At 39.7% G+C, this 17,669-nt stretch overlaps 1 protein-coding gene across 1 annotated transcript in view; it reads left to right on the top strand.

Moving 5' to 3' along the window:
* SLC22A23 (solute carrier family 22 member 23) overlaps window positions 1–17,669 on the top strand; it is a 270,885-nt gene that overhangs the window by 166,544 nt on the left and 86,672 nt on the right. Inside the window, exon 4 of the mRNA XM_044003402.1 lies at window positions 17,280–17,448. Within this exon, the coding sequence (XP_043859337.1) occupies window positions 17,280–17,448 (169 nt within the window). The remainder of the gene's footprint in view (window positions 1–17,279; window positions 17,449–17,669) is intronic.

The following is a 17,669-nucleotide window of genomic DNA, read 5'->3' as shown; positions in this document are numbered from 1 at the left end:
ACAGAGGTAATAGAAAAAAGAGAGAAGAGGGTCCAAGTCAGAACCCTGGGCTACACCCACCCATTGGGGAGAGGTATGGAGGGAGGATGAACCTTCCCCAAGGAGCTAGGAAGAACTATGACACAAGAACTCTGGGAAGAGAGGTTATCTAGAAGGGAGGGATTAATCAACAGTCTCATTATGCTGGAAGGCAAGAAGGATAAGGACTGAGAAAAGACAATTAGCAATAAAGAGATCATTGTGACCTTGGAGATAGCAGTTCTGGTCAGGTGGTGGGGTGGAAGTCCAATTGAAAGGGAGTGTAAAGAGTTAGAGGTGAGAAAGTGGAGGCAATGGGAGTAGGCAGCCTTTTTTTAAAAGGAGTTTATGAAAGGAAGAAGAGATTGTGAAAGGAAAATACGGAGAGATAGGAGGGAATGAAGAATTGACTTTGGCAAGTTAGTCAAAAAGCATTAGTTAAGCGCCTGTTTATGTACATGGCCCTGTGCTAAGGGGGGGGGGGGGGGCCTGCGTTGGCAAAGAATGTTAAAAACACAGTCACCATCCTTAAGGAGCTCACGTCTTGAGGGCCAGGAATATCTTTTGGTTTACATTTATATTTTATGTTTGTATGCCCAGAGCTAAGAACTGCTTGGCACATAGTAAGCCTTAATAAGTGCTTTTTATTTCGTTTATTCATCTTAACATTTATATAGCACTTGATAAGTTTGCAAAGCACTTTAGCTGTATTATTATACTGGTCGTCTTTACAATCTCCGGAAGTAAATACTATAGAGATTCTTATCTCTTGTTTTACAGCTGAGTTAACAGATTTAAGGAGGTGAATGAAGTGACTTGTCCAAAGTCATTAAACCAGAAAGAGTCAAAGGCAGATTTCAAAACAAGTCTTTCCTGATTCCTACACTCTCCATAATACCATTCAGTCTCTAATGAAAACTGTAATTTGTTGGGGTTTTTAAATTTTATTTTATTTTCAAAAGAAAGTGTTTCTATAACACAGTACAAAAAAAAAAGATGATTGTACATGAAACTTCAAATCTACCATGTACAACTTACTATTCCCTCCAAATATACAACAGACATTATCATTCAGATTTCCTTTTTTTTCTTCTTTCCTTCCCCCTCCCACCCCAGAGATGACCACCACTAGACACAAAAAGGTATGTGTGTGTGTGTGTGTGTGTGTGTGTGTGTATACATATATATATATATATATGTATACACACACACACACATATATATATATATATATATATATATATACACACACAGGGGCAGCTAGGTGGCACAGTGGATAAAGCACCGGCCCTGGATTTAGGAGGAGCTGAGTTCAAATCCGGCCTCAGACACTTGATACTTACTAGCTCTGTGACCCTGGGCAAGTCACTTAACCCTCATTGTCCCACCAAAAAAAAATACATATATATACACACATGCACATGTTTACATATATGTAAGTTTATTCTATACATATTTCTCTATCAGTTCTTTCTCTGAATGTAGATGGAATCTCTTCCTAAATTCTTTATTTTTAATTTGTGTATTTATAATAGTCAAAATGACTCAGTACCTCAAAGTCATTCTTAATATGGTATTTAGGGGCAGCTCAGTGGATAAAGCACCAGCCCTGGATTCAAGAGGACCTGAGTTCAAATCCAGCCTCAGACACTTGATACTTGCTAGCTGTGTGACCCTGGGCAAGTCATTTGACCCTCATTGCCCTGCCCAAAAAACAAAACAAAAAAACAAAAAAACCCAGAAACAAACTTAATATGGTATCTACTATATTCACTTATAAAAACAACTAATGCACTTGACAATACTTATTCTCTAATAAGGGACATTTTCAGAGAATCATGGAATTTCATATAAGAAAGGATCTTGGAGGACATCTAGTTCAACCTCCCCCCCACCTCATTTTCCAGATGAAACAACTGAGATCCAGAATGGATCTGGTTGAGGCTACATAGATAGAATTAGCAGTAATGGAATCTAACACTGTCCTGCAAGGATAGAAGAAAACAAGGATATAACAAATCTCCTTGTAGACTGATCAGAGTAGCGATAGTTACTAACAGTGTACCTACTTTAAGCTCTGGCAAGTCTGGGGAATGAAAACGAACAAAGAAGGAGTTTTCATTCCCATTTACAGATAAGGAAGCTAAGCCCAAGACCCTGCAGTGGAGTTGGAATTAATTCAGGATTCTATACCACACTCCCTGGAGACTTAAAAAAAAATTTTTTTTTTAATCCTTCGATATTTCCCAGTTGTTGAGGTAAATCAAATAATTATGCAAACATGATCAGTCAGTAAGTCTGTTTTTGTTCTGTAGAACTAATGCCTCTGGAGGAATTGGAGTGTGGAGCTTGGCTCTTTGGGAACTGTCAACTGGAAAACCTGTTTAGGGAATTTCATTTTTTCCCCGTTTATGAGGTAGAACAGGCTCCTTGTTCTACTTCTTCAGTTAGCTTGAAAATCCTTTAAGACCTGACACACATTAATATTTTAAAAGAAAAGTAAAGTTTGTTCTTACTTGAGGATTCTGTCTCTCCTTGGGTTTTCCCCCCTTATTGTAAAATGATAATACTGTAAATGTAACATGGCATTAATTTAAATTCATTAAATTTGTATACATTCTTCATTGCTAAACATTAGTCATTGTTTTTAAATGGTGGAGTTTGCTATGTGGAGACATGGATAAATCTTGAAGTTTCCATTCCTTCTTTTGAGTGCTAGGGAAGTTAGTTGTTTGTTTTTTTAAGTGAGTGTGGACCCCTAAATTTCCTGATGCTGTATGACATATTTGATAGACTGAGGTGTTGACTGCTGAACATACAATTAGGCATCTGCCTGAGAAAATCCTAAAATAAATATGGCATCAGATTTTAGGATTGGATCCCATATAGTCTAATTCTCTCATTTTGCAGATGAGAAAACTGAGGTACACAGAGATAATCACATGGGTATACATAATAATTGTTTCTGTTGTAGTAACTTACTAAAAAGTCAATTCAATCAACAGGCATCTTTAAGAGCCTTCTTACTACATAACTAACTCCAAGTCACTGCATTAGGGGCTAGAGATATAAAGAAAACAATGGAATAGTCCCTGCTCACAAGCAATTTACATTCTTTGGAGGAGATAACATGTATGTGTGTGTATATATTTATATGTGTATATATACATACACACATACATACACACATACATGCATATAAAAAATAAATAAACTTATTGTAGTTAGGGAGGGAAGGCACTTGCAGCTGGGAGGATCAGGGAGGGCCTTTCAGGTCAAAGGTGGTGGTATCTGAAATTAATCTTGAAAGAAATAAGGGATTCATGATTTGGAGGAAATGCATTCCAGCCATAGGGAGCTAGCCATTGAATTGGCACCGAGATGGAAGGTGGACTGTCATTCATGAAGTACAGCAAGAATCCCAGTTGGGCTAGACAACCAATGAGTACAGGAAGGAAACAATGTATATAAAAAAGTTAGTTTGAGACTAAAATAGGAAGAGCTTTAAAAGCCAAAAAGAAGATATTCTATTTTATCCAAGAGACACTGGAGTTTATTGAGTAGGGTAGCGGCATAGTAAGACTTACACTTGAGGAAATCACTTTGACACTTATGTTAAGGATAGTTGGAATGGAGAGAGACTTTAGACAGGGAGGTCAATTAGGACATCAGTAGCCAAGTGAGAGATGGTAAGGACCTGAGCCAAAGTTCTAGCCATGTAGGTAGGTAGTTAGGTAAGAAAGAGGGAAGGAAGGAACGAATGAACAAACGAACGAACGAACCAACACATTGGGAGAAGTCATAGAGGTTGAGATGGCAAGATTTGACAACTTATTGGATATGTGGAGTGAGGAAAAGCAAAGCATTTTGGGATAACACTGAGGTTGTGATCCTGAGAGACAGGAAGGATAATGACCCTTGACATGAATTAAGGGTTTGGGAGAGGGGTGGGTTTGTAAGTAAAAATGAATTTTGTCTTGGACATGTTTGAGATATCTGTAAGACATCCAGATTGAAATGTTCAGTAGGCAGTTGCTGATATGGGACTGGAGCTTGGGAAAGAGATGAGAGCTGGATATGTAGCATTGAAAGAGATCTGTACAGAAATGAGAGCTTAATCCATGGGGGCTGATGAGGTCATTGAGAGATTGCACAGAGAGAAGAGAGAAACTAGAACAAAGTTTGTACAGGTAGCAAGGTTTGGATGATGGTCTACAAAGGACATGATCAAAATCTGCCTGGCAGGTAAGAAAAGAACTATAACAAAGCAATGAAATGAATATCCAGGGTGGAAACAGCATCCATATGGAGGTGGTGATGGTTAATAATGTCAAATGCTATAAAGATGTTAAGTAGAATAAGGACTGAGAAAAGCCATTGGATTTAGCAATAGAAAAATAATTGGTTACATTAGAATAGTTTAAATTGAGTAATGAGGTCAGAAGACAAGATGGCAGATCAATTGAGGAATTAATGAGAAGAAAGAAAGCAGAAGCAATGAATGTAGATGACCTTTTTTTTAAAGAGTTTGACTGAAAATAGGAAAAGAGATAGAGGATGATGGCAAGAGGGGATGGTCAGGTCTAGTGAAGGTTTGGGTTTTGTTTTGTTTTTTTTAAGGATAGGAAAGACTTGGGTACTTTATAAGCAACAAACAAAGAGCTAGGATATAGGGTAAGATTGAAGATAGGGGATGATTGAGGGAGATGTCCGCTAGAGAATATAGGAAAGTCTGGGCTCAATGACACATGAAGAGAAGGTGGCCTTGGTGAACAGAAAGGCCACCTCTTTATTGGAGACCCAAGAGAGTGGGGACTGATATCAAGGAGTTTTGAGATTGAAGAGAAGGGGGTAAGAAGTTGAGTGCAAATGGCCCATATTTTTTTTTTTCAGTAAAGCAAGAATTTATTACCTCATGAGAGAGTTATGGAGGTGAGGTCTGGTAAGGAAAGCAGGGAAATATGGGATATGCTTCTCTGGAGAGTAGGATGGAGAATCAATCAGGGAGCAGTAAAAAAGATTGCTTTACTGCAGTAAAGGCCCAGTTTAGCTTAGATAACATAAATTTGTGGTGAACGCAGTCAGCTTAGTTATGTCCTTTCAACAGCAGGTAAATAGAAAGAGTGATGGTGGAGGATGGTTATAGTAATCCAGGTTTGGGGAGCAACACATATGTTGAGATTTCTTAGGCATTGGGGAGTAGAGGAGGACTGAAAGCATGAGAAAGAAGGGGAAACAACTTTGGGGATTATAGAAACCAACCACCAAGATGGAGATTTGGCTGACATTTGAACAGAGGGAACAATTCAGCAAGTATTTATGAAGTACCTCCTATGATAACTCACAGTTAAGGTTTACAGAGCTCTTTCCTCACAACAGTCCTATGAGGTTGATGATGCAAGTCTTGTTGCCCCTGTTTTACAGATGAGGAAATGAGCTCCTGGAGATGAAACAGCTTGCTCAAGTTCATATAGCAAGCATCAGATCTGGGATTCAAACTCACAGTTCCTGACTCCAAGCAGGCTATTCTTCCCACTCTCTCAGTCATCTAAAGGAAAAGAAATAAAAAGTATCTCTTGAGAGGGAGAGCCAGGATAGATCATAACACCCATCTACCATTGATGCTTTCCTAGGTTAGACAATCCTGTAGGACCTTGAAGTCTGGAGGTTCATAACTGTTGATTGATCAAATGACACTGTAATTAAACATCCATTTTCTGGATATCTGTCTAGTCCTAGGACATAATTTATAACAAGTGCTCTAAATTGTCTTACTATTCATGCAGCCTTCCTCCAAGTAAAACCATATTTTCAAATTCCGTTGACTTTGGGGTGAAGTGCTTAAGTCCTAAATGTTTTAAAAATTGTCCTTCCAGGTTCCAGAAGTTGTGTTGCTCTCATGTAATAGTAATCCTGTATAGTCATATACTCTGTATGTTTTCATTATCTCCCCACAGTTCCAAGGGACTGAATCCATGATTTATTCCCTACCTCACCTCTCTGCAAGAAAAAGGGATTCCATAATCATATGTGTGAAAGGATGTTTTTGATAACCGCAGGCATCCTGTGTTTTTGATCAGGAAAAAAAAAATCCTCAGGGAAATTAGTTCTCTCATTGTTATGGCCAGCATTCAGTGTTCTTTACTTCCTCTGTTCACTACTAGGAACAGCTCATTGAGTGACAGGAAGAGAGTTACTTGCATATCATCAAAGGGAGAAAGTAAATGGTGAGAGAGCCATTGCTAAGAGACAAACCAAAAGTTCAATGGGAAACATTTCAGCAGTCTTAGCACTGCTTGTTTGGCTACATGGTTTCCATGAGGCTCAGTGTCTATTGGGCAGAACAGTCTTCTCTGAGAAGTCTGGTCAGTAAAGTGGTCAAAGGGCTACTTTGTTCTGTCTAGCACAACATCACTATTCCCTGGGCCAAGTTGGCCAACAGCCATGGTCAAAACTGAGGCAGGTATCCTGGCCAATCATGCCAGTTGACAACTTCATTTGGCTTTAGCTGAATTAGGGGTAGAGAGAATGGGTTCCATGTTTGCTGACTTTTTAGAAAGAAACCTCATAATACTTTCATTCTTCATTTCTTCCAGCGTCTAGAAAACCCACCCAGAAGAATTGATTGGCCATGGGGTTGGGAGGGGAGCAGGAGCCAGGGGGTGGGTGGGTGGAAGGGAATGCGGTAATTGCAACCAAATTAGGTGTAGGTTACTCCTCTGTAGGGTGCTTGTCCTCTACATGGAGTTTTACAGTTCTGGACCATGCCTGCATAACAGTGACAGAGTTTGCCTTTGTTTAAAAGTATCTGTGCCCTTGCGTAGGAAAGTTGGGCCATTCAACAATGACCTCTGCATTTCACATTTTGGACCGTATCGGGCTCACTAGACAAAGCTCTTCTGCCATGGTGAAATTGTCCTTTTCTCAAACCCATCTTCCTCCTAGATGATTCTAGTTAATTTTTTGTTGTTATTGTTCAGTCTTCAGTAGCATCTAATTCCCCATGACCCCATTTGGGGTTTTCTTGACAAAGATACTGGCATGGTTTGCCATTTCCTTCTCCACCTCATTTTACAGATGAGAAAACTGAGGCAAACAGGTTTAAGTGATTTAACCAGGGTCACACAACTAGTAAATGTCCAAGAACAGATTTGAACTTGGGAAGATGAGTCTTCCTAACTCTAGGCCCGGCACTATCCAATGCTCCATCTAACTCCTCCTCCTGTTTGCAATAGATCCAGCTGAAATTATGTGAGGGCAGCCCTGTTTGATTGACTGCAGGAGCTGTCTTTTCAAAGGAAAGTTTTCTTAAGCAGAATACACAGTAATGCCTGGGAAATGGGCTTAGGCCCTTAAGCAATGATGTCTGCATGAACAAATTAATTCCTCTCCCCCCAAACACATACTTCTGGCATCTCTAATACTTCTGCCTTTGAAGCAGTTTGTGGGTAGAGCAGGAAAACTGGGAAGAAAATAGTCCAGCTCTACTCTAGGGAGAGTGAGGAGATGACAGGTGCCCCTTCACCTTCTCCACTCTACCTCCCCTTCTCATCACCCATTTCTCAGGACATGGGCTGGAGTTTGGCATTGGCCTTGTGCCAGGGTAATTACACATAGAGCAGTGACCTTGCTGGGCACTTCTTGCTGGCCTTCAGTATTTTTGTCTTCATTTTCCAAAATGCAGTCATTTGCAAAAGTCTGGAACATTTGTTGTAAATTACCTAAAATACAATAACTTCAGATCCACTTGTGCAAAAACATGATTAATTACTATGGTTTCTCAGTCCACCCCTCAACTCCAAAAGGCCTGTTACAAGTATAATCTAATGTTCATAGATCTCACTGAGTTCCTCTCATAATTACTTCATGTAATATAAAGTATTTCAGCATTACATATTTTTTCCCCAGCATTACATATTAAATCTGCTGGGAATCACTCCCATGGTTTATTATGATCCCAGTTACTATACTGGAGACCTTACGTGGATTAAAAAAAAAAAATCCTTGTAGGCTTATTTGAAAGTAGATGAGGGGGCAGCTAGGTGGCTCAGTGGATAGAGCACTGGCCCTGGAATCAGGAGTACCTGAGTTCAAATCCGGCCTCAGACACATAACATTTACTAGCTGTGTGACCCTGGGCAAGTCACTTAACCCCAATTGCCTCACGAAAGAAAGAAAGAAAGAAAGAAAGAAAGAAAGAAAGAAAGAAAGAAAGAAAGAAAGAAAGAAAGAAAGAAAGAAAAAGTAGATGAGACCCTGGTGGCTAGAAAACGTACCCCACTCCACCCCCCGCCCCACCCCAAACTTGAGAACTGTTTTTATTTTGTTAATTTGCCAAGGTGGAGCCTCCCCTAGCTGCCTCATCATGAAATCAAGTTGACCTACCTTCTTGAAGACTCTGGCAGGTTCCACCAAGCCTGAAGGGCTTCCAGGAATGGCTCCATGAGGACCACTTCTGAGGGGCCCGTTGCCAGCCAGGTTGGCAAGGGGAATGAATTTTCCAGCCACAGCAACTCTCAAGGAGTATCTATAAAGTCCCAGAAGTCTTGCAGCCTTGAGGTGACCCCAGAGAGGAAGGACCCCCACCCTGCCGAGTCATGGAGCTTTGAAGGACTGAAGGATAGCAGAGCAAGAGAAGCCTTAGGCTTATTGGAGGATATTTTTTGTTGTTTTATTTCATGCTTTCATATACACAGAGACATCAGAAGCAATCAGACTAAATACGGAATTTCCAAATCCTCTATATACCATCAAGATAATTAACTTATAGGGAGAAATGGGAGGTGGGAACTGGAACTGAAATCTCACTGCTAGAGAAGAGCTCTGTCAGCAAAAGCCAGCAGAGAGCTATCTGAGTCTTTTACCCTCTGGTCATTTCTATCAAATGTGTACAACAGAGAAAGATTTCTAACCAATAATTTGGAAATTACCTAAGGACCTTTGAGCAGTAAATTAACTGATTGCTGCTGGTAGTGCTACTGTTACTGCTGCTGAGAGAGCTAAAATCTGCTTGGACACTGTGCTTTCTGTGGAAAATTTTGCAATCTTTTAACTCCATCCCATATAAGGAGGAAGTTCTAATAGTGAATGACCCTGGGCAAGCCACTTAACTATCTGAGCCTCAGTTTCTTCATCTGTAAAAGTCACGGGGATTAAAATCCATGACCTCTAAAATCCCTTCCAGCTCCAAATTTATGATTCTGGAAGAATTTGTAATTTTACCCATCCTCCAAGACAGTAGATGGTGCAGGAGATAGAATTCTGGGCCTGGAGTCAGGAAGACCTGAATTTAAATACAGCCTCAGACACTTAGTACCTGTATAACCCTGGGCAAGTCACAACCTCAGTTCCCTCAACTATAAAATGGTGATAATAAAAGCACCCACTTCATCGTGGTGTGATGAGGCTCAAATGAGATAATATTTGTAACCAAAAAAAAAGCACTTCGAATATAACTTGGCACATAATAGGCACTTAAATAAATGCTTATTCCCTTCCCCATCTATAAAATGAACTTACTCGGGTTTGTTTGTTTGTTTGTTTTCCCAATTGCATTGCCCAAACCTCCAACCCCATTACCCAGAGGAGTTGTTTGCTTTGTCTCATGTCACTGTGCTTTGTTTTTCCTGATCTCCATTAGCAGATATTGCCCTAGAGAAATGCTCTTCCACCAGTTGTCTGAATTTAGAAACAATATGTAAGTGGCACGAATCTGATTGCATGTGCAGTTCAACTTGGGTGAGTGAGGTAACTTGCCCTGGCCACCATCCTTCCTTTCATGGCTCTAGTAATTTAGAGCAGTCTCAAAACATGTATTTAGGCACTCCCGCCTACTTAAAACTAGCCTCCTTTAATAGGGTGGCTTTACGTAGAGCCTATCTTTGAACTGGGATCATGATGAATGATCACATGTTAACGATCAGGTTTTAATTGATATTTAACAAGAGGGCATTTCTGGAATGCATGGATTCTCTTATGGAACTAGCAATATCCTAGTTGTCGGAGGGATCTCAGATCTGTTTGTTTTGCACTGTGTTATCACTCTGGGCCCCTCCAATTTAATTTCTAAAGTTCATGGGGCCAGGGGAGTTAGGCTAAGTCTCCCTTTACCTACTGCTCTTTTCCTCTTTCCCAGAGAGTGTTAAATAAGTCTACATAGTCTGGAGAAATCTGACCCAATTTAAATAAGGCTAGTTGAAGACCTCACTTTTTCTAAAGCATGCCTAATTTGCATTCTAATAAGTTTGGTATTATCTCTAGCTGGTCAAGCATTAATTGAGAGAGCAGAGAGAGACAAAAATAAAGGAGGCATCCATCCAATTTTTAACTTCACATATTTCAGACTGTAACCTCTGGCCCGAAATCTTGGCTAGCTCACTTTGGAATCCATTTACTCTTAAGTCTTACCCTCATCGAGTACATGCTTCAGACCTTTTATGTTTGTCCTCTCCCTTGTCACCTAAAGAACTGATATTGATGAGGAAAAACAGAGATGAATCCTTTTCTTTCTTTCTTTCTTTTTTTGGCAAGAAATATGTGGAATTTTAAAATCTTATGATAATCAAGCCTGTCCAGGCTAGCAAAAAGTTCTCCACAGAGTCTCACCAGATCACATTCTAGGTTGGGGCTTCACAATGTCCTTCTCTCTGGCTATCCATCTGCAAAATAACAGGGAGAATATCATTCCTGCTATTTTTGCACCCTGCCCAGTCAGATTGGTCTAGGCATTGCTCCATTCTTATTTACAGATTAAATGTCTTATATTTAGTTTTAATTAAATGCTATAAAATTCTCCTGCCCTTCAATGATTTCCACTGTTATCTTTAAAGTACATCTAGCTTTTAAAAATAGCTTCTAAGTCATCATATGATATTGAAGTTAATGTAATTATAGCAAATTAAAATTCTTTTTGTTTTTGTTGTTGTCCTTTTGAATTTATTCAGTTCCCTTTTTAAAAAAAAAAAGGAAGAATGGAATTTTTCAAGGTCTGAAGAACTTGAAATAACTAAAATAAAAAGGAAGAAAAAAAGTTAAAATTGGGATTTTTTTAAAGAGTAAGAAAAAAGAAATACTATAATGTGCCAAGGTCAGCACAGGAAATTCATTAACTCTTCCTGAACAATCAGTGTCAAACTTGACATTAGAGTGATTGGAAGATGAAAGTATGTGCCTGAAATAGTGAATCTGAGATTGAATAGAGGGCACAATAATGACCTCAATGTCAACTTATCATTTACTATACTAGCACAAGGGAATCATGCAAAAGGGAAATCAAACTCCATAGAATATCAATCAGTCCAGCAAGGTTGGGCCAACCCTGGACACTTACTCTAAAAAGTACTTAAAATTATGACAAAGCTGTTGAGGGGCCACTATTTGGATTGAGTTGGGCATAAGGGAATCTTCATAGAACAGCTAAGTTTAAGAACTTCATGGTCCTTTTTTTTTTTTTTAGTGAGGCAATTGGGGTTAAGTGACTTGCCCAGGGTCACACAGCTAGTAAGTGTCAAGTGTCTGAGACCGGATTTGAACTCAGGTCCTCCTGACTCCAGGGCTGGTGCTCTATCCACTGTGCTACCTAGCTGCCCCATTCATGGTTCTTTCTTGAGGATAAGCTTGCCTGCCAACTGACCCTTGTGGTGGAGGGATGGCCTCTGAGGTTCATTTAAAATTATTTTGACTACTCTTACCTACAGACTTTGCCAAAGAACCATCAGGTTGGGACAACACCTTTTAGCTTATAGTGTGCACTCTTTTGGGGTGAGGTGTGGTAATGTCTCCTAGTAAGTCCCAATGCCAGGAAAGACCTCCAAATGTGAGAGATTTAGTTTCATATTCCTACTCCTTCACTCTTCTCAAAAATCTACTTGTTGTTCGGTTGTTTTCAGTTATGTCTCTTCGTGACCTCATTTGGGGTTTTCTTGGCAAACATATTGGAGTAGTTTGCCTCCAACCCATTTTATAGATGAGGAAACTGAGGCAGTTAGAATTAAGTGACAGGGGCAGCTAGGTGGCACAGTGGATAGAGCACCGACCCTGGAGTCAGGAGGACCTGAGTTCAAATCCGGACTCAGACACTTAATACTAGCTGTATGACCCTGGGCAAGTCACTTAACCCCAATTGCCTCACCAAAAAAAAAAACACAACAAAAAACAAGAATTAAGTGACAGATAATATCTAAGACCAGATTTGAACTCAGGAAGTTGAGTTTTCCTGACTTCAGGTCCAGCACTCTATTGACTGTGCCACCTAGCTGCTCCTACTTATTTTTATCATCATCCAAAAGAAGGATCAGTATGGGGTATTGTAAAAAGTGTTGGACCAAGAGTCCTTCCTTGGTAGTCCTAGTTTGGCCACAAGCTGCGCAACCTTGAAAAATTCATTTAATTTATTCAGTCTCTTGTTTCTTTGTCTGTCAAAGTTAAGAGACTGCATTTAAAGATCTCTGAGGTCTTTTCCAGGTCTCATATTCTTATGATTCTATGTATTGCTTGACCAACCATTGAGTTTTCCAAATAACCTGTCAGAAACTCTAGGCTTTCAAATACCTGCTCAAAAACCCAGGCAATGCCTGTTGCATCTTTATTGAATTGAACTGACTTCCTTAACTCAATGAAATAAGATTCTTCTCTTGGTATAGCTAGATTCCCATTAATGCAAATAATGAATCCCCTGAAGTAGTCTAATTTTCACTGTGAATTTCCATTGTGTTGGAACCAATTGCCATATTTTACATAATTATAACTTCAAATAGTGCAAATTCAAATACATGGGACCACTTGCACTAAGTAGGATCTCACTACATTTGTTTATTAATTTCCCTAGTTTCATTTGATTTGTCCATATTCAGGATTTAACTGGCTTTGGTTATAAATCAGACATTTTATGGACTTGAGGGATACCTGGAAACTTCTAAACTTAAACATGCACAAACGAGAGTGTGAAAAGTCTAGACACTTGTTTCAGAAGGTGCACTGAGATACTTTATTTGACCAATATTGCATTAATGTCAAGGACCTTGAGTAATATGTCCCAAAAGAAGGAATTGTGGTTCCAATTTTTTCAGCCTTGTGTCTCTAAAGTAAGGTAGTAGAAATGAGGAGGGGAGAGGGGAAGATAGAAGCTATTAGCAATACATAGCATCTGTTGTGAAATGGAGCTATTATATTATTTTGACATTATCTTTCTGGCTTCATATGAAAGGTTACTTGGGTGTCCAAGTACTAAATTTTCATATCTGATTCTAGTGTAAGCTGAGCCTCTGGAACACTGAATTTACACTGAGCTAATGCAGATTTCTAGTTTCCATAGCAGCAAATCTACTGCTTGTGCTTAATAAGTGAAAACTAGAGCAAGCAACTGCTACTTGCTTTTTTTTTTTTTAAAGACATAGGTCTCTTTATTATTTTTAAGAGCCAAAATGCTAGGCCTAGGGTCATAACTTCCTCCTCTATCAGAAAAAAAAAAATCTGTTCAATGAACCCAACCTCATCCAGAGGAAGTAATAGGCCATATTAGTAGGCTGGGAGCTTGGTGTTTAATCCTGTTTTCCTAATTAAATGGTAAACGGCTTTTTATAAGCTATAGTCAAAGAGGTTAGGTTTCTCTCCTCCAGGGTTATGATGACAAGCAGTTTGTTTGGAACTTACAGTAATGAATATTTTGATTGTTTGCTGATGAGTTGGCGTTTGTATTGCCTGGCACAGCGCCCAGTACCTGTTACAGTTGGTTTTAGTCTATTAACGGAAGTGACAGACAGTGTGGTCTCTTCCTCATTTTCCCTTTCCCCCTTATTTCACCTTACCCTTCAAACTCACACCTTTCTGCAAAGGCATATTGTTGTAGCCAAGTAAAGACCAACAAAATCCATCATCCGTTTGGCTAGAGGGGGAAAAGGCATGGACATTTTTTCTGTTATAGAATCCACCTACTTTTTTTTTTTTCTTAAGATCATTTCTACCAAGCTTTAAAAAGGACAAAGACAGCTGTGGGATATATGGTCAGGGAGGACAGCAGGCAAGTAAACAGAGCCTGTAGTTAACTGGGCTATTTAGCCTGGAGAAGACTTAGGAGGCACATGATGACTGTCTTTAGTTATCTGAAGGGCTGTCAAGGGGTGAGGGATTAAATATGTTCTGCTTAGTCCCAGAGGACAGACCCAGGGACAATGGCTGTCATTAAGGAGAGGTAAATTCTAGCTCTGTGCAAGGCAAAATTTCCTAGCAATTAGAGCTATCCAAACATGGAGCGAAGGGTCTGCCCTGACCAGAGACTTACAAAGCAGTGACTGGATGAATACTTACTAGATCTCATTAGAGGGGAACTCATTACAGGTGTAAATTGAACCAAGTGATAGTAAAGACCCTACTAACTCTGAGATCCTGTGTTCTGTCAAATTGGTGAATCCTATAAGCAGGTAGATGGTACTGTCACCTGGAGTCAGGAAGATTCATCCTCAGATCTGACCTCAGACACATACTGACTGTTTTACCCCGGGCAAGTCGCTTAACTCTGTTTGCCTCAGTTTTCTCATCTGTAAAATGAGCTGGAGAAGGAAATGGCAAACCACTCTAGTATCTTTGCCAGGGAAACCCCAAAAGGTTCACAAGGAGTCAGACATGACTGAAAAAGGACTCAACGACAAGAACAGAAGCAAATTTACCATATCTGCTCCTCTTTCCTCATAATGAGTCACCTAGGTGGCACAATGGATAGAATCCTGCACTAGTGTGACTGTGGGCAAGTCACTTAATCTCTCTATGCCTCCCTTTCCTATTCTGTAAAATTCCCAGAGTTGTTGTGAGGTTCAAATGAAATAACATATGTAAAGTGTTCCCAAACCTTAAAGTGATAACATAAATGCCAGCGGTGATGGTAATGATGATGATGAACTTTTATGATCAATAGAAATGTTTTACTTGTTTAGCCAGGGTGACCACATAAGCTATTAGATTCATATGTTCAATTAGCAGAGTGGCTTTATGCAAACACCAGGGAAAATGGGAATAAGATTGCTGATCGATTTCCAATAGAATGAACATCACAATTAGGCCACTGATTTGTGATCCAAATCTGTTGATTCATTTCTTAAAAGAAAAGATATGGTTTTGGTGAACTTGCTTTCACAGCGCAAATGTCTCCCTCCTAACTCAGGAGCAGAAACTGCTGTCAGAAAGAATGTAAAGCACCAGAACAGGAAAGGAGACATGCAGAATGGGGGTGGAGGAGGATTTGGCTAAGAGTTCCCACATTGAGGGGAATCTATAGGAGAGCATCACAAACCAGAAGGAACTGAAACAGCATCAGCTATGGGATTTCATAGCTAGCTTTTAGGAAATACTTTGGACAAAGGGGTGCTTGAATCACTAGGTACCCTGGCAAAGGGCAGAAACAAATCCCTGACAAAAAGAAACTCAATAGCGTACCAAGACCGAAGGAAACAGAAGATGCATGTAAGAGCCAAAAATTCTCATCCCAAGAGGATCAGCATTTCCTATTGCTTTCTTCTGTGGAAGTCCCTTTTCTTTTAAACTGTCAATCAACCCGTCTATGAAATGGGTACACTCATAATGACATATCACGATGAACTGTTGTAGAGAACAGCAACTGAAAATAATTGTAAAGAGAGTGCTATTTTATTTAGGAAGTATGGCCTAATGGGTAGAAAGTTGCCCTGGGAGTTTAGATAAACCTGTCTGTCTGGCAATCTGGTGAAATCATTGAATTACTTTAAGTAATTTCTGTTACTTTCTATCTATTCTGTGTATAAATTCTAAGTACCTAGTTATTTACATGCTGTTTCCTCCTTTAGAATGTATATTCCTTGATAGCAGGGGCAACTTTTTGCCCTTTTTTGCAAAGAGGAAGGGGAGGGGGGTTATTCATTCATTCATTCCGGGGCAATGAAGGTTAAGTGACTTGCCCAGGGTCACACAGCTAGTGAGTGTCAAGTGTCTGAGGCTGGATTTGAACTCAGGTCCTCCTGAATCCAGGTCTGATGTTTTTTCTACTGTGCCACCTAGCTGCCCCAAAATAATCACTTATTAAGTACCTACTATGTGTCAGGCACTATGCTAAGAACTTTACAAATATGATACCATTTCATCCACACAACAACCCTGTGCAGTAGGTGCTATTATTATCCCCATTTTATAATTGAGGAAATTGCTCAGGATCACACAGCTAGTAATTGGTTAATGTCTGATTTGAAATCAGGTCTTCCTGACTCCAGCATCAATCCCTGATGACTGCCTGACTATTCACTGTCCTGGCATCTCTTTAAGACATGTTCTGTTCTTTTTTAAATAATTTAATTTTTTTATTAAAAATATATTTCTCTCTTCCACCTTTCCCCCATTGGAGAAAAAAAATAGACAAAGCAAATGCTAGTAACAAATATGTTGAGTCTATTGTGACATCTTGACCTAGGCCTTGTAGGGTCTGATTTTTTTCTATGTCTTTTTTATTACAGGCCAAGTAGAGGTTTCACTGGATTAAAATACATATATGCACAGTTTAATGATTGGGGGCCAGTGGGAAGTGGGGGGTGAGGGAGAGGTAGAAAGAACATTGGGTTTGGGATCAAAACACTTGGGTTCAATTTGTACCTGTCACGTAATAGCTGCCTGACCAGTCTCTCTCACACCTATCAGTGTGAAATGTTGGTTATTAACCCCCAAACTTCTGAATTTAAAAAAATATATATTTTGATGGCTTTATTTCAATACATAATTGGTTTCTTTTTAAAATCCTATTTATTTTATTTTATGCATCTAAAAATATTATTTTGAGTAGGGGTCCATAACACTTTGCCAGTGGGGTCCATGACATACACAACAAAAAGTTAAGAACCCCTACTTTAAGACAGTAAGTTGCAGAACCATTGCAAATCTGCACTGGCCAAGGGAATTTCTTCACCAGGAACTCCCTGACCCAATGAGGTCATACATCAGAACTTAATGAATTAAAATATTTGGTCCTCTCAAGTGGTTGTGATTCCCCAGGGGCAGCTAGGTGGCACAGTGAATAAAGCACCAGCCCTGGATTCAGGAGGACCTGAGTTCAAATCCGGCCTCAGACATTTGACACTAGCTGTGTGACCCTGGGCAAGTCACTTAACTCTCATTGCCCCTCAAAAAACAAAACAAAAACAAACAAACAAACAAAAAAGGTCTTCCCCATTCTGTTGCCCGTCTTCTGCCATTGCCAGTCTATTGGGAGTAGTTTGCTCATGCATGCCCTTCTTGTTTTTAAATTTCAGGAATAGAACTTTGTCCTCCTGGACATCGGTTCATGATCACGATGGTGGCAAGCTTCATAGCTATGGCAGGACAGTTCCTTATGCCGGGTTTGGCAGCCCTCTGCAGAGACTGGCAAGTCCTCCAGGCTCTCATCATCTGCCCTTTCCTCCTGATGCTTCTCTACTGGTCGTAAGTATTAATTTCACTCTTTCTGAGGGACAATGCTGAATTCCTTTGGGGTAGGGAGAGGAGAGTTAAATAGACCAGATTTACTTTTCTGGTTTGGAGATAAGTTAAATATAAATCAATATTGAATATAAATTCAATTTAATAAATATTTATTAAGTGCCTACTATGTGGAAAAAACTCAAAACACATATATTGGGTGCCCACTACTTGCCATGGGGTAG

This window comes from Dromiciops gliroides, chromosome 1 (assembly GCF_019393635.1).
Source record: "Dromiciops gliroides isolate mDroGli1 chromosome 1, mDroGli1.pri, whole genome shotgun sequence".
In the NCBI taxonomy this organism is placed as follows: domain Eukaryota; kingdom Metazoa; phylum Chordata; class Mammalia; order Microbiotheria; family Microbiotheriidae; genus Dromiciops; species Dromiciops gliroides.
The sequence above is the reverse complement of the archived record's forward strand: the minus strand, read 5'-3'. Positions and strand labels throughout refer to the sequence as shown.